We start from the raw sequence: 19,789 nt of genomic DNA on the forward strand, positions 1-19,789 counted from the left end.
TATAGCTTGAGGTATCAGAAACAGTACATCAGTAAAAAGAAGTAGGCATTGGCTAAGCAGAGTAAGCCAGGCTCTGGGCCTACTGCTGCAGCACTGTGGGGCACTGCAGCCGTGTTCTTTCCCTCACTCCTTTGGCTCTCCTGTTCATGCGTAGATGCTTTAAGGATTTCCAACTGCAACGAGCCAACAAAATGGAGCTGCGAAAACAACAGGAAGATGTGAGTGTGGTCCGTCGCACTGAGTTTTACTTTGCTCAGGCACGTTGGCGTCTGACAGAGGAAGATGGACAGCTGGGGATCGCTGAGCTGGAGCTACAGAGGTTCCTCTACAGCAAGGTATTGAGGTGCACAGTCGCACAGCAACAGCTGAATCTAAGGCATAACCTATTCCAAGAGTTGGATCCGAGCCATAGTGGCGCACGCCTTTAGTCCCAGCACTCTGGAGGCAGAAGCAGGCAGAGCTCTGTGAGTTCGAGGCCAGCCTGGTCTACAGAGTGAGTCTAAGACAGCCAGGGCTACACAGAGAAACCCTGTCTCCAAAAACAAACAAAAAAGTATTTGATCCACAGAGGAAAAAAGGGCTAATTGTTTGATAATTAATGATGGTCACAATTAGAGACACATCAGCTTGTAATAAGTGATGTTGGTGTGTAGATAAGATGAACCAAATGCTCTTTCATTAAGGAAATTATTCTTAGCTGGGCATAGTGGCACACACCTGTAATCCCACCATTTGGGGAGGCAGAGGTAAGGGGATCACTGTGAGTTCAAGGCCAGCCTGGTCCTCAAAGGGAGTCCAGGACAGCCAAGGCTACAAAAAAAGAGAAAATTGTTCTATTATTATTATTTATTAATACAGTGGTCTGAGAGAAGCCCTGTCTCGGAAAAAAACAAAGAACAAAAAAGTGATCTGTTGCATGTACACCCGCAAGCCAGAAGAGGGCATCAGATCACATTACAGATGAACTCAGGACCTCTGGAAGAGCAGCAGTGCTCTTAACCTCTGAGCCATCTCTCCAGCCCGAAAATTATTCTTAAAACTAAGGCCCATAGTGACGTAATCTTCCAAATCAAGTTGGAATAGTGCCATTCTGATACTGGCAGCATTTCTACAGTTATTCTATAAGGGGAAGGGATATTACAAGGGCTGTTTGGAAATGAATGGGAAATTTAACTACCACAGTAATTAGGAAGTACCAGTGTTTAGTGGTTTAGCTAGTATTACCAGAAACACTGGGTTAGAGGGTTTGTTGATTACATATAAGATTGAAAGAAGCTGGGTGTGGTAGAGTATGTCTATAATTCCAGCACTAGGGGAGGCGGAGGCAGGTGGATTTCTGTGAGTTCGAGGCCAGCCTGGTCTACAAAGTGAGCCCAGGACAGCCAAGACTACACACAGAAAACCCTGTCTTGAAAAACCAAAAAAAAATCAAAGATTGGCAGGGTGTGACGGTGCATGTATATTACCCCAACACCCAAGATGTACAGGTAAGGAGGGTGAGGAGCGCAAAGCTAGCAACTGGCATAGCTTGAGGCTAATCTGAGCTTTATGAAATCCTGACTTACAGAGGAAAGAGAAAAGTGAAACCAGAGGCTTCGATTAGTTTATAGTGAACCAGGCAAACTATTTCTTGCAGGTGAATAAGTCTGATGACACAGCAGAACATCTCCTGGAATTAGGCTGGTTCACTATGAACAACCTTCTCCCCAATGCTATCTATAAGGCAAGTCTTTTTTGGGGTGGTGGAAGGCATGGGTTTAAGCAGGGCCTTATACATGGCAAACACTTTCTGCTAATTTACATCCCACATCTATGCAGCAAGTCTTAATCCCCCATTCCTTGACCACTTGTGTAATCTTCAGTGCAAAGGACATTTGTGATGGTTGTTTCATACCAACCTTGAGTAGGAAGTAGTGTGATCTGAGATGGGTACAGCCTGTCCAGCTTAGCAAGATCATCACTTCAGTTCTCCTACAGAAGATTTGGGCATTGAGTTTTAAGTCAAGTTTTAGGACAATTAGAGTTTTATTTGCTCTGTCCTGTAGGTGGTTCTGCGGCCCCAGAGTTCCTGCCAGTCGGGGAGACAGCTAGCCCTCCGCCTCTTCAGTAAAGTCCGGCCACCTGTTGGGGGTATCTCTGTTAAGGAACACTTTGAGGTTAGTAAACAGTTGTTTGGGAACCCAGGATCAAAGGGCAGCTCAAAACTAAGCAGTTAGACTAGTTAGTAATAAAAGGTAAGGGTAGTACCTGAGCGCAGTTGCTTCCTCACCTCTTTCCCTCTTAGGTAAATGTGGTGCCTCTCACCATCCAGCTGTCCCACCAGTTCTTCCATAGAATGATGGGCTTTTTCTTTCCTGGTCGAAATGTGGATGATGATGAAGTTGGCGATGAAGAGGATAAGTCCAAACTTGTGACTACTGGTAAGAGTTGCTGTGCTCGAATGCCGGAAGAGTGGAGTGGCAGCCCAAAGCAGCTTCACAGAAGGGTCATTGTTGGTGTGCTTGCGTTGTCATAGGAATACCTGTCGTGAAGCCCCGGCAGCTGATAGCAACAGATGACGCAGTGCCACTAGGCCCTGGGAAGGGCGTGGCTCAGGGCTTGACCCGCAGCTCTGGAGTCAGAAGATCATTTCGAAAATTACCCGAGGTATGGCGCATGTCCCTAAGGATGGAAAACTCAGAGACGCTGAATTTGGTAGTCCACTCTATAGTCTCAGCACTGCGGACAGGTGCAGGCAGGACTGTTGTGAGATCCTGTCTCAATTAAGCAAAAGAAATCCTCCAAAACGGGCTGGAGAGATGGCCCTGGTGGTTAAGAGCACTGCCTGCTCTTCCTAAAGGACCCAGGTTCAATTCCCAGCACCCACATGGCAGCTCACAGTTGTCTGTAACTCTGAGATTGGACACCCTCACACCAATGCACATAAAATTAAATAAAATATTTTTTTAATCCTCCAAAACTAAAATATTTTTAAATGGTTATTTAATTTTTAAAACATCCCTCTTTATAGCCAGGCATGGTGGTGCACACCTTTAGTCCCAGCACTAAGGAGGCAGAGGGAGGCAGATCTCTGAATTCGAGGCCAGCCTGGTCTACGAAAGTGAGTTTAGGACAGCCAGGACTATTACACAGAAAAACCCTGTCTCAAAAAACAAACAAAGCCAAGCGTGGTGGCACACACCTTTAATCCCAGCTCAGGAGGCAGAGGCAGGTGGATCGACCTGAGTTCGAGGCCAGCCTGGTCTACAAAGGGAGTCCAGGACAGCCAAGGCTACACAGAGAAACCCTGTCTCGAAAAAACAAAAATAAAACAAAAAACAAACAAACAAAATTTTTATATGTATATATATTGGCTGGAAGTGGTGGCACATGCCTTTAATCCCAGTACTCGGGAGGCAAAGGCAGGTGGATTACTGTGAGTTCAAGGCCAGCCTGGTCTACAAAGTGAGTCTAGGACAGCCAAGACTACACAGAGAGACCCTGTCTCAAAAAACAAACAAAACAAACAAAAATCTCTGTATATCTTTATCTTAAAGATTTTTGGTTTTGGTGGGGGTTTTTGTTTTTTTGTTTTCAAGATATCCCTGTCTCCCTCCCCCCACCCCACCCTACCCACCCCCACAAGACAGGGTTTCTCTGTAGCCTTGGCTGTCCTAGATTCACTTTGTAGACCAAGTTGGGCTCGAACTCACAGCGATCTGCCTGCCTCTGCCTCCCAGAGTGCTGGGATTAAAGGCATGCGCCACCATGCCTGGCAAGGCAGGGTTTTGGTTTTTGTTCTTTTAAGATTTATTTATGTTCTGTCTTCCTATACATCTGCATTACAGAAGAGGGCACCAGATCTCATTATAGATGGTTGTGAGCTACCATGTGGTTGCTGGGAATTGAACTCAGGACCTCTGTTAGAGCAACCAGTGTTCTTAACCACTGAGCCATCTCTCCAGCCCAAGACAGGGTATTTTTATGTAGCCTTGGCTGTCCAGGACTTTGTAGACCAGACTTGCCTTGAACCACACCCAGTTTAAAGGATTTTTTAAAAAATGGGTATTAATAGTCCAATTGGGGAGCTCAAGAGATAGCTCAGAGGTTAAGAGCCCTGTCTGCTCTTCCAAAGGTCCTAAGTTCAACTCCCAGCAACCACATGGTGGCTCACAACCATCTATAATGAGATCTGGTGTCCTCTTTTAGAGTACAGAATATGTATAAATCTTTTTTAAAAAATAGTCCAATTGGAGGCCGGGCATGGTGGTGCGTGCATGCCTTTAATTTGAGCAACTCGGGGAGGCAAAGGTAGGTGGATCTCTCTGAGTTCGAGGCCAGCCTGGTCTACCTAGCAAGTTCCAGGACAGCCAGAGCTGTTACACAGAGAAACCCTGTCTCCAAAACAAAAAAAGTCTGCTTGGGTCTCTCCTTTTTCCTTTAGTCTGCTCCAAGATTGAGTTATGCTTAGGATCTTGGGTTTCTCCTGGTGGCTCTAGGGCTTATGATCTTTTCCTGTCTTTCCTAGCACCCAGTTGATGATATTGACAAGATGAAAGAGCGAGCTGCCATGAACAACTCCTTCATATATATAAAAATCCCACAAGTTCCACTGTGTGTCAGTTATAAGGTATGTCCCGTCTTAGCACTTTGTGTAGGAATGGAACCAAATATTAGAGACAGGGTGACAGTCAGGCCACCCTGTTTGGACCATGGTGACATGCCTGTTCCTTCTGCTTCCTGCAGGAGTCAGTGCCATTACCAGACAGAGATAGGAGGAAACCAAATCTGTATCTGTAGGTTGCTATTGTGGGAATGCAATAAGCCAAGTACTAGCTTAGATTCAAAATGGCAGCTGGTGTAATTTTTCCTCCTCTTTTCCTCTTTTTCAGGGTGAGAAGAACAGTGTGGACTGGGGTGACCTTAACTTGGTGCTACCCTGTCTGGAATACCACAACAACACGTGGACATGGCTGGACTTTGCCATGGCTGTCAAAAGGGACAGCCGGAAAGCTCTGGTTGCCCAGGTATCCCGCCAGGGCTCGTGGCTGTTCCGTCAGCAGGGACTAGCAAGCAAATCGCCTTCTTAGGAGCCGTTAGCTCTATGCTATATTAAGAGATCTTCAAGGACGGCACAGATAATAAAGTGACTAGCTTGAGGGCATTCGGGCTTCTTGATGAGCTCTGTGATGGGTTCTGGTTAGACTGTAAGCTTCTTGGAAGCAGAGACCATTATCCTAATACTTCAAGCTGCCCATTGTGCTTTGCATGTAAGCTTAATAAATCTGAGTTTGTTCACTTTGAATTGTGCAGCCTGTTCCACTAATATTTTTGCCTTATATTTCTTTCCACTTGCCAGGTAATCAAAGAAAAGCTAAGGCTGAAACCTGCAACAGCATATGAAGTCCGGGGAAAGCTAGAAACCAAGTCTGAGCTGAACATGCAACAGCAGGAAGAAGAGAAAGCTCGCCTCCTGATAGGTTTAAGTGTGGGTGACAAGAACCCTGGCAAGAAGTCCATCTTCGGCAGGCGCAAGTGATACGGAGATCCAACTGTGCAGGATACAGTCTGACTCGGGCTCAGGGTCTGGGGACTTAAGGGTGGGCAGAGCTTCCCTTCATCCCGCAGGATTTGTGGGGCTTATGGGAACTGAGAGAGATGCTGGTCTTCAACAGCTGGCCTGTCCCTGCAGGGCATGGTGGACAAAAGTGCCGAATTCCCTCTCATGCTTGTTAGGCCCAGGGCCAGAGGGGCAAGAGAACCAGAAGACCCAGGGATCCTGCCCCTCGGGGGTAGCAGAAAGGGTGGGGGGATAGTTTTGATCAAGTATGATAAATTTTATAAAGACATATATATATATAAAGTATATATATATATTTCTAAGTGTAATTGCTCTCCCTTTGTGCCAGTGAGCTGAGGGGAAGGGTCTGATCCTCTGTGCCTCACTCCACTGCCTTGTTGTAAAAGAGGTGTTAGTGTTGGGGGTCAGCTTCCCAATCTGTGCTCCACCTGGGAGGATGGCATCAGGAGCCAGGGCTGGGTACCTTACTTTCCCCCCGGGGCATGCCCTGGAGAATGGAGGGAAAAAATGAATTAAAGAAAAATATTTTAAATTTGATGCTGGTCTTTTTTAGTAATTGTATTAAGAGCTATCAAGTTGTCTTGTGTCCTTCCCTCAGTAACCCAGCACAGTTAACTGCCACTGTAATGACTCTGGCCTCTCTCCTCACAACCCGGGTGTGATGCTGACCTAACGCTGCTGATGCGGCTGTGTACACTGGAGGAGGCGGGGCTCATGGGTACTACAGCAGCAGAGGCAGGAACTGCTTATGTAACTGGGACAGCAGATTGAGCAGAGGCTGGGGATGGGAGCAGTGAGCTGTCGGCAGGGGCAACACACCGGGGTGTCTGCTCCTCAAAAGGTAGGGTTTGGGGCTCTGGCTGCCTTTAGAAGGGAAATGAAGGAAATTAGGCCTGAGGCTAGGAAGTGCTTGTTAGGGGCCTGTCGCTATCACCCAGTACGGGGGTGGGTTCAGAGGCTACGATGTGAATAGCCCCACTCCTGCTCAGGTTATATTTCTGTTTTCTCCTGAAAAAAACCAACACAACTGTTATTGACATAATTTGAATTATGTCAAGGAAATCTAGGTCACATCACAAAGCCTGGGAATTCTCCTTTTCTCTCGAGCAGTGGCCCCTCAACTTGTGGGCTGCAACCCTTTTGGAGGTGGAATGACCTTTTCACAGGGGTTGCATATCAGATACTTACATTATGATTCATAAAAGCAAAATTGTAGTTATGAAATAGCACTGAAAATAATTGTATGGTTGGGGGTTCCACCACATGAACTGTACTGAAGGATCACAGCAGGAGGAAGGTTGGTTGCTGTAAAGGTTAAGACTTCAGAGGAAAGTGCCGGGCATGGTGGTGCATGCCTTTAATCCCAGCACTCGGCGGGAGGCAGAGGCAGGCGTATTGCTGTGAGTTCGAGGCCAGCCTGGTCTACAAAGCGAGTCCAGGACAGCCAAGGCTACACAGAGAAACCCTGTCTCAAAAAACTAAAAAAAAAAAACTTCAGAGGAAGGAGTCCCTGTGAACATGGACAGAACCTGAAAAACAAACAAAAAACCCACCAGATGGATAGGCAGAACCTGCAGCACTGCAGGAGTAGGCTGAGAATGGCTTCCCTTCTCAGCAGGGTGCCAACATCCAGGGGCCCTGGGCCCGAGGCTGGAAGAGCCTCTGGTGTGGCATGGGGACCATCAGGTCAGGTGTGGGAGAGCCATGGGAGCTACAGCGGCATCAGCGCCCACATCAGGAGCCCCTCCAGCCAGCCCCGCGGCCACTAGAGAAGCCTCTGTCTGAGTGGCCGGTGCCTCAGTTCATGAGCGTCTTTCTGCCAGAGTTTCCCATGAGGCCTGTCGCGGGGCAACAGGAGCTGAAGGTAGGCCACTGCAGAGTGTCTGTCTTTGGGGGGAATCTAGAAAGAACCACTTCCAGTTGCCTTCTTCATTTCTTTGTTCAGATTTTAGGCCTTGTGGCTAAAGGCTCTTTTGGAACTGTCCTGAAAGTGCTAGATTGTGCCCAGAAAGCTGTATTTGCAGTGAAGGTAGGAGTCTAGGTATTTCACTCACTCAGTAGTTACTGCTTACAATCTTAGTTCCAGAGATTAAGGAGAATAAATTAAACAGCATTAGTTTCCATTAGTTACCATGCCTCTCCACTTGTAGGTGGTGCCCAAAGTCAAAGTCCTCCAGCGGGAGACCCTGAGGCAGTGCAAAGAGGAGGTTAGCATTCAGGTACGAAGAGTTCTGAAGGCACGGCTGGAAGAACTGAACTGTCGGAGAAAGTACTTCTCCTTGTCCAACCTCCCTGCTTTCTTGATTCTACCTTCCCGTATGTTTTTTCTTGGTGTAGTGTAGCACCAAAGTAAATCCTAGGAAACGTAGTTACTACATACCCCACCTTCTGCCAGGGAACTCTCACCACCATCCTGTGTGCTCCGAAGCAGTGTGCTGGCCCCATGGCTCTCAGGGAGGTAGTCCCAAATGAGCTCCGAGTCTGAGAGGGAAGCAGCAGTTCATGTGCGCATAAGGCAACACCTGATTTCTTGGCTACCTTTATCAATAAAGCTGTCCTTTCCTAACTTGCTGTTTTTGTCCCTAGCGGCAGATCAGCCATCCTTTCGTACACAGCTTGGGGGACAGCTGGCAAGGGAAGCGACACCTCTTCATTAGTGAGTGGCTGGGTTTTGTTTTTACCCCCAAAGGTCCAAATACTATTCTCCCCGCCCCCCGACATTATTCTGCCTTTGCTTGGCTCCACTCCTCATAGCATCTCTGTATTCCGAAAGAGGGAAGCAGCTGATGGCACTGGTTTGGGCAGGAGGTCTATGATGCTTTGAGGCCAGGCATTATAGACCCCAAGTATTGCCCAATTGCCCAGACTCGTGGTGCTTTGCAGTGTGTAGCTACTGCAGCATGGATCTCTACTCCCTGTGGTCTGCTGTTGGTTGTTTTCCAGAGGCTTCTATCCGTCTCTTTGCAGCCGAACTGGTCCTTGTGCTGTGTAAGTGAAAGAGCCGTAAAGGAAATGGGAAAGGGAGAATTAAGTTAGTGGGGAGGAGAAAACAGAAGTGATATTTACTTCTGTAAGTCAGGGCAGAGATGGGATAGAATCTACCAAGAAGCTGGCATGGCCACACCCGTGCTCACTGTCCTCCACAGGCTATCTCCATGACTTGGGCATCGTCCATCGGGATGTAAAGGTAGAGTGAAGTCTTTTTTTCTTAGTTTGAGGAAGGATCCGAAGACGTTCCAACATGTCTGAGAAGGCAATAAGGAGGAGAGACAGTTGATTTGGGCCTGGGTCCTCCAAGGATAGGTTTGAATGCTGAGTGAACTACCTATCTTCTGGTGTGGTCGTACATGTCTGTACTCCAGAACTGTTGGGGGTGGGGGCAGAAGGGACGCCACAAATTTGAGGCTAGCCTGGTATACATAATAAGACCCTATGTCAAAAAGTAACGATGAAAAACCAAATCAGAACCGGGCAGTGGTGGCGCACATGTGCCTTTAATCCCAGCCCTGCGGAGGCAGAGGCAGGCGGATCGCTGTGAGTTCGAGGCCAGCCTGGTCTACAAAGTGAATCCAGGACAGCCAGGGCTACATAGAGAAACCTTGTCTCAAAAAACCAAAAAGAAAATAAAAAACAGCCGGGCGTGGTGGCGCACGCCTTTAATCCCAGCACTTGGGAGGCAGAGGCAGGTGGATCGATGTGAGTTCGAGGCCAGCCTGGTCTACAAAGCAAGTCCAGGACAGCCAAGGTTAACACAGAGAGACCCTGTCTCGGAAAAAAAAAAGAAAGAAAGAAAGAAAAAACAAAACAAAACAAAAAACAAATCAGAGCCAAGGGAAGAGTAAGGTAATGTCCTCTCGCTTGCCCATGGTTTCAGATGGAGAATATTCTTCTGGATGAACGAGGTATGTCTAGCCTTCCCCAGCCTCAGCATGACTGGTGGGGTGGGGGTGGGCAAGACACGGGTTGAAACACAGTTTCCGTACTTCATAGGCCATCTGAAACTGACAGACTTTGGTCTGTCTCGACGCCTCGCCCAGGGAGCACGGGCCTATACTATCTGTGGCACTCTTCAGTACATGGGTGAGAGAGAAGCTAAAGGTGCTGGGGAGGATGGCTTAGGGGTGTGACTGACCAGCACCTTTCATGTCATAGCCCCAGAGGTCCTGAGCGGGGGGCCTTACAACCACACTGCTGACTGGTGGTCCCTAGGAGTATTGCTTTTCTCCCTGGCAACTGGTAAGGTGAGAAGATGGTTGACTGGTGGTGTCAAGGGAAGAGCTTTGCTTTGCAGTGGAAAAGACCTTAGAAAGTCATCTTCCCACTCCCTGCCTCTTTAACTCAGTTCCCAGTGGCTGCAGAGAGAGACCATCTGACCATGCTGGCAAGTGTGACCCACTGTGAAGCTGAGACCCCAGCTTCTCTCAGTCAGGAGCTCTCACTCCTGCTCCATGAGGTAAGGGTGGACACTGCTCTCCTTTTTCACTCCTAAGCTATTCATCTTTTCACTCAAGTGCTATTTCCCACCCCCCCCCCTCTTTTTGATAGGGGTTGAGCTATTTTAACTACTCATTTCCCCTCTCACTGGTACTGCAGTTTGCATTCCTGAGTATCTGCCTCCCTAAATCCCTCCTAATCCAGGATAGCATGGGCCATTTGTTACCTTATTGTCTGCAAATCCAGATCCATTTCCTGTGTCTTCACTGGTCCTCCCAGTCTCCCCAGTCACCATGTTTCTCTTTCACAAATCCATGCTGTAGGATTTTCCTGCTTTCCACAGCTCCATCAACTATTTACTCCCCTCTCATCGGCTCTGTTCAGTCGCTTTGGTTTTTTGTTTGTTTGTTTGTTTTTGTTTTGTTGTTGTTGTTGTTGCTTTGTTTTTCCAGACAGGGTCTCTCTGTGTTTTAGGCTTGGCTGTCCTGGACTCACCTTATAGACTAGGCTGGCCTCCAACTCACAGAGATCCCTGCCTCCCTTGCCTCCCCGAGTGCTGGGATTAGAGGCTCACACCACAGTGTCCAGCTTCAGTCTCTTTCTTTTTCTCTTTTTTCTTTTCTTTTTCTTTTTTTTCTTTTTTTTCCAAGACAGGGTCTCTCTGTTATCTTGGCTGTCCTAGACTCGCTTTGTAGACCTGGCTGGCCTCGAACTCACAGCAATCTGCCTGCCTCTGCCTCCCGAATGCTGGGGTTAAGGGTGTGCGTCACCACGTCCGGCTCAGTCTCTTTCTTATCCTGGTCTCATACTGTTTTCCTTCAGCTCTTATGCCAGAACCCTCTGCACCGGCTACGATATCTGCATCACTTCCAGGCCCACCCCTTCTTTCGGGGTGTGGCCTTTGACCCTGAGCTCCTACAGAAGCAGCCAGTGAAGTTTGTCATGGAGACACAAGATACCTGGCCCAGTCCATTGGAGTCCACGCCCTTCAATGACTTTGACTGTGATCTGGAGTCCTTGGGCCAACCCATCTCTGCAGATTCTCTATTGTAGATAGGTGCCCAGCTGGAAACTACCAACTCAGTATGACCACTCTGATGATCCAATGTTTACTTTGTTGTTCCTTGCTAGTCTCTTTGTAGGTATTGGTCCAGAGTTTAAATATTTGGCATTCTGCAGTTGATAGTCAAAACTGCCCCTAATGCTTTCCTACAACCCACCTCTCAATTGTAGGCCACTTCTCCAGTACTTTCACTTAAGATGCCAACCAAAGGCTTCTTGAACTTCATCTTCTCCATATTTTTCTACCATAATTCCTTTCTTGGGCAATAATAACACTCTGTGGGCTCCCAAGTGCTATTATATGTTTAACAAGCTAGTCAGAGGCCAATGGCAGTGGTAGTGTTGGCTAAGGCGGCTCACGCCTTTAATCCCAGCACTGGGGAGGCAGAGGCAGGCAGATCTCTTGTTTGAGGCCAACCTGGTCTACAGAGTGAGTTCCAGAACAGCCAGGGCTAACAGAGAAACCCTGTACCAAAACAAACAAACAAAAAACAAAACAACAACAAAAACCCAAGCAAGTCAGAAGCAATGTAAATGTTTAAAGGTTGCAAAAGCCGGCATTTCAATACCTACATAAATATGACCTAAATCAGGCATACTGCTTTACAGCTTTAATCTCAGCCAGTGCTTGAGAGGCAGGGGAATCTCTAGTGCGTTCAAGGCCATCACAAGTTGCAAGGTGAGCTCCACAGCAGCAAGCCTGCATAGTGAGATACTGTTTCAAAAAAAAAAAAAAGATCCTAGCACTCGGGAGGTAGAGGCAGGTCCATCCCTGTGAGTTCAAGGCCAGCCTGGTCTACAAAGTGAGTCCAGGACAGCCAAGGCTACACAGAGAAACCCTGTCTCGAAAAAACAAAACAGCCGAATGTGGTGGTTCATGCCTATAATCCCAGCACACGGGAGGCAGAGGCAGGTGGATCGCTGTGAGTTCGAGGCCAACCTGGTCTACAAAGCGGGTCCAGGACAGCCAAGGCTACAAAGAGAGACCCTGTCTCAAAAAACAAAAAAATAAAAATAAAAAAATTTTAAGAAAGAAAGAAAGAAAAAACAAAACAAAGGCCAGGCGTGGTGGCACATGCCTTTAATCCCAACACTCAGGAGGCAGAGGCAGGCAGATCACTATGAGTTTGAGGCCAGCCTGGTCTACAAAGTGAGTCCAGGACAGCCAAGGATACACAGAGAAACCTTGTCTCAGAAAAAACAAAACAAAAAATGACTTAGGAGTTGGAGAGGCGGTTCAGTGGTTAAGAGCGATCATTGCTTGCAGAGGACTCAGACTGGGATTTTAGCACCCACAAAGGCACATCACAAGTGCCTGTAAATCCAGCTCCAAGGAGATCCCACACCTCTGCCTTCATCAGATATGCATAGCCACATACATGTGCTTATCCATATAGACACACATAGAAATAATTTAATTTTTTAAATGCCAGGCATGATGACACATGCCTTTCTTTAATTCCAGTCCCAGTGAGGCAGGTGAATCTCTGTGACTTTAGCCTGGTCTACATAGTGACTTCCAGGCCAGCCAGAGCCATATACTGAAACCCTGTCTCAAAGAAAATATAGAACAAAATGGTCCAGCAGGTAAGGAGACCCAGAGCAGGTAAAGTTACCTAGAGAAGACATACTCCACCCATGTTGAAGTTTCTATTTTCTTCCTCACATCAGGCAATTATTAGATTCACTTTCACCTTTTTATTTTTTTATTTTGGTTGTTTTCAAGACAGGGTTTCTCTGTGTGGCCTTGGCTCTCTTAGACTCACTTTGTAGACCAGGCTGGCCTTGAACTCACAGGGATCGACTGGCCTCTGCCTCCCGAGTGCTGGGATTAAAGGTGTGCACCAACACGCCTGGCTCACTTTCAATTTTTAAAAATTAAATTTATTGAAAATTATCTTTGGCTGTATGTGGTGGCACACACCTTTAATCTCAGCACTTGGAAGGCAGAGAGAGGCAGGCAGATCTCTATGAGTTGAAAGCCATTTTGGTCTACAGAGTGAGTTCCAGGACAGTCAGGGCTACACAGAGAAACCCTGTCTCAAAAACCTAAAAAAAATTAAAGAAATAAAACAAAAACAAGAAACCCCACAAGGATTATTAAACTAATAATTTTCTCTCACATAGATTCAGAATTGTTTTTGTTTGTTTTCCCTTTTGACCTGAACAAGTAGAGGACCAGGGGGATCAGAGAATAAAGAAGGAAAATTTGGGGCTGGAGAGATGGCTCAGTGGTTAAGAGCACTGCCTGCTCTTCCAAAGGACCTGGATTCAATTCCCAGCACCCAAATGGCAGCTCACAACTGTTCACAACTCCAAGATCTGACACTTTCACACCAATGCACATAGATTTAAAAAAAAAAAAGGAAATTTTGGGATCCTGTCTTATACATGCACACCAAGCAAGCTTACTAAGTATAGCATCTTGCTGGGCATGGTGGCACACACTTTTAATGCCAGCACTCAAGAGACAGAAGCAGGCAGATCTCTGTTAGTTCAAGGCCAGCCTGGTCTACAAAGTGAGTCCAGGACAGCCAAGGCTACACAGAGAACCCTGTCTTGAAAAACAACAACAACAACAACAACAACAAAAAGATTCAGGGATCTTGGCTGGGCTGTGGTGGTGTAATTTTAGCACTCAGGAGGCAGAGGCAGGCTGATCTCTCTGAGTTCCAGACCAACCTGGTCTACAGAGTGAGTTCCAGGCCAGCCAAGGCTACACAGAGAAGCCCTGTCTCAAAAACTAAAAAAAAGAAAAAAGAAAAAAAAAAGCTAACTGTATTGGTTGGTGCATGCCTGTAATTCCAGCACTCTGGGAGGCAAAGGCAGGCAGATCTCTGTAAATTGGAGGCCAAAGGGAATCCAGGACAGCCAAGGCTACATTTGTCTGGGGCACTTAAAAAAAGATTCAGGGGTGGGGACTGGAGAGATGGCTCAGAGGTTAAGAACACTGCCTGTTCTTCCAGGGGTCCTGAGTTCAATTCCCAGCAACCACATGGAGGCTCACAACCATCTACAGTGAAATCTTGTGCCCTCTTCTGGCCTGCGGGTGTACATGCAGGCAGAACACTGTATACATAAGTAAATAAATCTTAAAAAAAAAATTCAGTGATGTTGTGTTGTTATTGTTTTATTTGGGGATCCTACAGATCAAACCTAGAGCCCTGTGTGTGCAAGGCTAGTATCTATTAACTTTCATTCTCAGTGTCATTCATTCAGGGTTTCCCAGTCCCCGGAAACCATCTCTTTAAATTGCAAAAGCTGGTGCATTAAATTCACTTAGGCCGACCTTGAATTTGTGATCTTCCAATTTTCCAAATGGCTGAGATTATAAGCCTACACTACTAGACCTATGCTAAGGTTAGGTTTTGATGGATAAATGAAAGGATTGAGAACTATAGCATCAACTTTAGGATTTCAAGTTATGGATGTATCTCAAGAACATTTACCTGTTGTAAAGAAAATCATCTAGGACAGCCGGGCGTGGTGGCCCACGCCTTTAATCCCAGCACTCGGAGGCAGAGGCAGGCGGATCGCTGTGAGTTCGAGGCCAGCCTGGTCTACAAAGTGAGTCCAGGATTGCCAAGGCTACACAGAGAAACCCTGTCTTGAAAAACGAAAAAAAAAAATCATCTAGGGCTGGAGAGATGGCTCAGAGGTTCAGAGGTTAAGAACACTGCCTGCTCTTCCAAAGGTCCTGAGTTCAAGTCCCAGAAACAACATGGTGGCTCACAACCATCTATAATGAGATCTTAGTCCTCTTCCGGTGTGCAGGCAGAACACTGTATAAATAAATAATTAATAAAAATCATCTAGCCCTTTTATGTACATTTCTGGCCTTTGACTTCATTTTCTTTTTTCTTTCTTTCTTTTTCTTTTTTTTTCCCCGTTTTTCGAAACAGGGTTTCTCTGTGTAGGCTTGACTGTTCTGGACTCACTTTTGTAGACCAGGCTGGCCTTGAACTCACAGGGATCCACCTGCTTCTGTCTCGCAAGTGCAGGGATTAAAGGCGTGTGCCACCACTGCCTGGCTGACTTCATTTTCTTCAACTTCTTGAAAGTCCCATTTTTATTGTTTTTTTAAAATTTAAAATCTCAATGAGTATTTTGCCTGTAGGTATGTTTCTCCAGCCCCTTTATTCTGATGTTTAAGGGAAAATCTGCTTTAACCCAGGTTATTATTTTATAGTTATGTCTGATCTCTTTTCAGGACCAAAAAACCTGAAGAGTATTCTGTATGCTCGTGCTTATTAATCTCTCTGGATTAGGCCAGGTTTCCTTTTTTTTTTTTTTTTTAAGATTTATTTATTCATTACATATACAATCTTCTGCCTGTGTGTATGCCTGACCGCCAGAAGAGGGCACCAGATCTCAATACAGATGGTTGTGAGCCACCATGTGGTTGCTGGGAATTGAACTCAGGAACTTTTGTAAAACAGACAGTGATCTTAACCTCTGAGCCATCTCCCCAGCCCCGAGGTTTCCATTTTTATTAGCCTCTGTAAAATTGTCTTTTCTGATTTGTGCTTTGGCAGTCCCTATGACTCTCCATGAGTTTGATGCTCTAATTGTGTGTTATTGGGCTAGCGGGATGGCTCAGTGGTGAAGAGCACTGGCTGCTCTTGTAGAGGACCAGTATTTGGTTCCCAGCATCCACATGGTAGTGCACAACCATCTATACCTCCAGTTCCAGGGGACCTGATGCCCTCTTCTGACCTCTGCGTGCAGGCACACAACTAGTGCATGTAGACATATGCAGACAAGACACTCACACATAAGATAATAAAAGTGTTAAGGGGTCCTATGACTAGAGGTCATAATGTTCCGTGTAAGCATGCTCAGGGCATTCCTGACAGACCGTGTTATGTGCAAAGAGGGAAACTGGCTTCACAAGGCCCGAGGATGCTGGCTTTTGTCTAACCGCCAGATTTTGGCAATATGGAATTTCCTTTGGACCTGAAAGAACCCATGTGTTGAAGGAGAGAATCAAGCCCTGCAAGCTGTTCTCTTATCTCCACATACACACACGTGTGTAGTGTGTACATGTATAGCGCACACTTAATGAAAAACAAATAAGCTATTAGTGACATATACATGGGGATATATATATAGTTCAGTTGGTAGAGTACTTACTTAGCATTCATGAACCCTGAGTTTGATCCAAGCATGATGTCAAAATTCTGTAATCCCAATATTGTGGAGGTGTGCCTGTGCGTGCGCATGTGTGTGTGTGTGTCAGAAATTCAAAGTCATCCTTAGCTACATAGTTTGAGGCCAGCTTCAACTTGAACTCACAGTGAAGCCCTATCACTCACACACACAAAGTAAAAACAAATAAGGACGAAGGTATCGATTTCATGATACCATGTTAATATTAATTCATCGGATCACAGCAGTGCAGTCAAAGTCCTGAGGCAATGGTGAGTGTGTCACCGGGTCCCTTTTGTAGGTCAATATTAATATAGCTTGGAGACAATTATCATGTAAGTGTTGTCTGGATTCTCTCTTAGAAAATGAGAGGCAGGTGTGCTGCCTCACTCCTGGTAGCCCTTGGGAGATAAAGGCAGAAGGATAACGGAGGTTTTTGAGGCCAGACTATGCTGCCTCGTGTGTTCCAGTGCAAAACTCAAGAAACGGAGAAAGAAGTATGGCACGGCGGCGCACACTTTTAAATCCCAGCCCTCAAGAGGCAGACACAGGTGGATCTCTGTGAGGCCAGCCTGGTCTACATATCAGTTCCAGGACAGTAGAAAAAGATCCAGTGTCAAAAACCAGAAGAAGAAAGAAACAATAACTAAAAAGAAAGGAAAGCTAAAAGGCCAGCTATGGTGGCACACGGCCAGTAACTCCAGCATATAGGGTTTGGAGGCAGGAGGCACACTTGGAGGTCAAGGCCAGCCCAGGGCAACATAGTGGATTTGAGGCCATTTTTTTCCCCCTGAGACTTCGGGAGGCAGAGGCAGGTGGATCACTGTGAGTTCGAGGCCAACCTGGTCTACAAAGTGAGTCTAGGACAGCCAAGGCTACACAGAGAAACCCTGTCTCGAAAAACCAAAAACCAAAACCAAACAAAAAAAATATTTAGTATTTATTTCTTTTATGTACATGAGTGTTCTATCTTCATGTACACACCCGCAGGCCAGAAGAGGGCATCAGATCACATTATAGATGGTTGTGAGTCACCATGTGGTTGCTGGGAATTGAACTCAGGACCCCTCCAACAGCAGACAGTGCTGAGCCATCTCTCCAACTCACCCTGGACCTTTCTTTCTGGTGCTGGTGAGCCTCTCTGTCTCTGTCTCTGTCTCTCTCTGTCTCTCTCTCTCCCAGCACCCACCCCCCTCTCTGCCCAAGAAAGGGTTTCTCTGTGTAGCCTTGGCTGTCTTGGGCTCACTTTGTAGACCAGGCTGGCCATAGAGATTCACCTGCCTCTGCCTCCCAGATTGCTGGGATTACAGGTGTGTGCCACCTTGCCTGGCAAATCTGGGTATCTTTTTTTATTGTTGTTGTTTTGCTTTCTAGATAGGGTTTCTCTTGCAGTCCTGGCTGTCCTAGAACTGCTCTGTAGACCAGGCTGCCCTTGAACTCATAGAGATCCATTTGCCTCTGCTGCCTGAGAGCTGGGATTAAAGGTGTTCGCCACCACGCCCAGGTCTTTCCTTTTTTCTTTAATGTATACTAGTGTTTTGCCTGCATGTATGTCTCTGCGCCATCTGTGTGCCTGCCTGGTGCCCACATACGCCAAAAGAAAGCACTAGAGCTGGGGTTATAGGTGTGAGCTGCCATGTGGACACTGGGAATATGAACCTGGGTCTTCTGGAAACGCATCAAGTACTCTTAACCACTGAGCCATCTCTCGAGCCCAAACCTGGAACACACTCTCTCTCTCTTATTTTTTTTTTTATTATTTTTGCCCATCCTGGACTCACTCTGTAGACTAGGCTGGCCTCGAACTCACAGAGATCTGCCTGACTCTGCCTCCTGAGCGCTGGGATTACAGGCATGCACCACCTCACCTGTAATGGAGAATGTTTTTATAAGTTTGAAGTTAGTTTCAACTCCTTAGCAAGAGCCTGTCACAGTAAAAAGAAGAAGGAATGAAGAAAGAAAGAACTAATCCTAGACACCTATGTCATGCATCAAACTATCTGTAAGAAAAAAAAATCTACATATGTATAAACAAAACCAGTATGCATGTTCATACATGTGTTTACACAAAAAAGGACATATAATTGGTCATTACATGAGGGTGGTAGACTTATGAGAGAGCCTGCCTTTAATTCATCTTTACATTTTATTGTTTTACTTATTTTTTAAAGATATTTATTTATTATGTATATGACTATGCTGTCTTTGTGTACACCAGAAGAGGGCATCAGATCACATTATAGATGAGCCACCATCTGGATGCTGGGAATTGAACTCAGGACCTCAGGAAGAGCAGCCAGTGCTCTTAACCACTGAGCCATCTCTCCAGTCCCTGTTTTATTTATAACTACAATTTTGATACCAAGCTGTTAATGTTCTTTCCCTTTTATCTGCCCCTTCCTATCCATAATTGCTACTGGGAGCACCCTATCTTTGTATGAATATATCTGGGGTCTGATCTACCAAATGCCACAAGTACTGAGCATCCCACACACATTTGTGTAACACAAGCTTTTGCTAACAGTTACCTGCCTGGATTTTCCTGCCACCGCCTACTAGTTATTTCCTGGATCTTTTTTTGATGGACTATAAGTACTCCTTGAGATATACCTTCTGCTAAACCTAGGTCAATTCCAAGCTCAAAAGCATTCTCATAACTCAAGAACATGAGGCAGAAGAATTGCTGGAAAAAGTGCTTTCTCCATGTAGCCTTGGCTGTCTTGGAACCAGCTCTGTAGATCAGGCTGGCTTTGAGCTCTGAGATTTGCCTGCCTCTGCTTCCCAAATTCTAGGATTAAAGGTCTGTGCCACCACAGGCCCTCAAAAGGTTTTAAAACATGAGATTTTAACATATTTTATGTAACCTAGCATATCTAAAATGTTTCAATATGTAATATTAATCTTTCTCCATGAGGTCTGAAATGTGGTGTGCATTTTACACCTGTATTGCATTCCCATGTGAAGAATTCAAAGCTATGTGTAGCCAGTAAGAAGGTACTAAGCAGTACAAGGAACGCACATGCTTACGGCTCTAATCCCAGCACTCGGGAGGCAGGAGGATCTCAGTGTGTTCGAGGCCAGCCTGGTCTACAAAGCGAGTCCAGGACAGCTAAGGCTACACAGAGAAACCCTGTCAAGAAAAACCAAAACAAAAAACAAAAACAAAATCAAGAGAGAATGAGTTAATAAGGCTCATCATAAATGTGCAGTACAGTACATGTCAGCCGTTACTTTAGTCATCTTACTGCAGGATCTGAGGTTAGACACAAGAAAGGTCAGAAATTCTGAAGGGGCATTTACCTGAAGGCCTAAGTTGGGAATTTAGGGACTCTCTCAGACCGTTATGAAACTGGCACCTGCGCCTGGAGAGCCCAACCCTGGGTGAAGTGCGGCTCACTCGGGTACTGAGGGAAAGGAACCACTGAAACAGGACTCCTTACTTCCCCGTTTCCCGGCAGAGTCCATGGAGATGGATTTGTCTGCTGAAACCCCAAACCGAGGCGTTAGGCTTAGCGCTCAGAGGCCGGCGGGGGCGTGGCGGACGCAGGGCCCGCCCACCACTACGTACTCTGGCCCCGCAGCCAA

The 19,789-nt window shown here is 46.3% G+C and overlaps 2 protein-coding genes and 1 long non-coding RNA gene across 10 annotated transcripts in view; 2 read left to right on the plus strand and 1 right to left on the minus strand.

Moving 5' to 3' along the window:
• Window positions 1-6,097, plus strand: part of BLTP2 (bridge-like lipid transfer protein family member 2) — a 31,374-nt gene extending 25,277 nt beyond the window's left edge. Inside the window, exons 32-39 of the mRNA XM_084750711.1 lie at window positions 155-335; window positions 1,637-1,723; window positions 2,046-2,156; window positions 2,285-2,420; window positions 2,516-2,646; window positions 4,508-4,609; window positions 4,872-5,006; window positions 5,339-6,097. Of these exons, the coding sequence (XP_084606837.1) occupies window positions 155-335; window positions 1,637-1,723; window positions 2,046-2,156; window positions 2,285-2,420; window positions 2,516-2,646; window positions 4,508-4,609; window positions 4,872-5,006; window positions 5,339-5,518 (1,063 nt within the window). The 3' untranslated portion in view covers window positions 5,519-6,097. The remainder of the gene's footprint in view (window positions 1-154; window positions 336-1,636; window positions 1,724-2,045; window positions 2,157-2,284; window positions 2,421-2,515; window positions 2,647-4,507; window positions 4,610-4,871; window positions 5,007-5,338) is intronic.
• Window positions 6,098-6,175: 78 nt separating this feature from the next.
• RSKR (ribosomal protein S6 kinase related) lies at window positions 6,176-11,850 on the plus strand. Of its 6 annotated transcripts, none has more exons than XM_084750731.1 (12): window positions 6,176-6,401; window positions 7,176-7,424; window positions 7,506-7,589; window positions 7,711-7,779; window positions 8,147-8,216; window positions 8,444-8,548; window positions 8,707-8,747; window positions 9,435-9,462; window positions 9,551-9,640; window positions 9,713-9,801; window positions 9,903-10,013; window positions 10,817-11,850. In XM_084750731.1, exons 1-12 carry the CDS (start codon window positions 6,345-6,347, stop codon window positions 11,045-11,047), a joined length of 1,224 nt encoding a protein of 407 aa, XP_084606857.1. In that variant the 5' UTR covers window positions 6,176-6,344; the 3' UTR covers window positions 11,048-11,850. The 6 variants fall into 6 exon arrangements, with proteins under 6 accessions (XP_084606857.1, XP_084606858.1, XP_084606859.1 ...); XM_084750732.1 differs by having other exon boundaries at window positions 7,179-7,424; XM_084750733.1 differs by lacking the exon at window positions 8,444-8,548.
• On the minus strand, window positions 8,413-19,735 carry LOC311579850. Of its 3 annotated transcripts, XR_014773263.1 has the most exons (4): window positions 19,505-19,735; window positions 17,986-18,072; window positions 8,663-8,805; window positions 8,413-8,544 (listed from the first exon to the last, which is right to left on the minus strand). It is a non-coding gene; the product is annotated as an uncharacterized lncRNA (long non-coding RNA). The 3 variants fall into 3 exon arrangements; XR_014773262.1 differs by lacking the exon at window positions 17,986-18,072; XR_014773264.1 differs by lacking the exons at window positions 17,986-18,072; window positions 19,505-19,735 and adding an exon at window positions 10,221-10,557.
• Between the last annotated feature and the right edge of the window lie 54 nt (window positions 19,736-19,789).

Source organism: Acomys minous (genome assembly GCF_964271855.1).
Source record: "Acomys minous genome assembly, chromosome: 12".
NCBI lineage: Eukaryota > Metazoa > Chordata > Mammalia > Rodentia > Muridae > Acomys > Acomys minous.

Bases quoted from the DNA above. Each gene is read 5' to 3' on its own strand.
- RSKR (XM_084750731.1), top strand. From the start codon at position 6,345: ATGGGAGCAGTGAGCTGTCGGCAGGGGCAACACACCGGGGTGTCTGCT. The intron at 9,463-9,550 runs GTATGTCTAGCC...CGTACTTCATAG, and splicing joins TATTCTTCTGGATGAACGAG to GCCATCTGAAACTGACAGAC. The intron at 9,641-9,712 runs GTGAGAGAGAAG...TTCATGTCATAG, and splicing joins TGGCACTCTTCAGTACATGG to CCCCAGAGGTCCTGAGCGGG.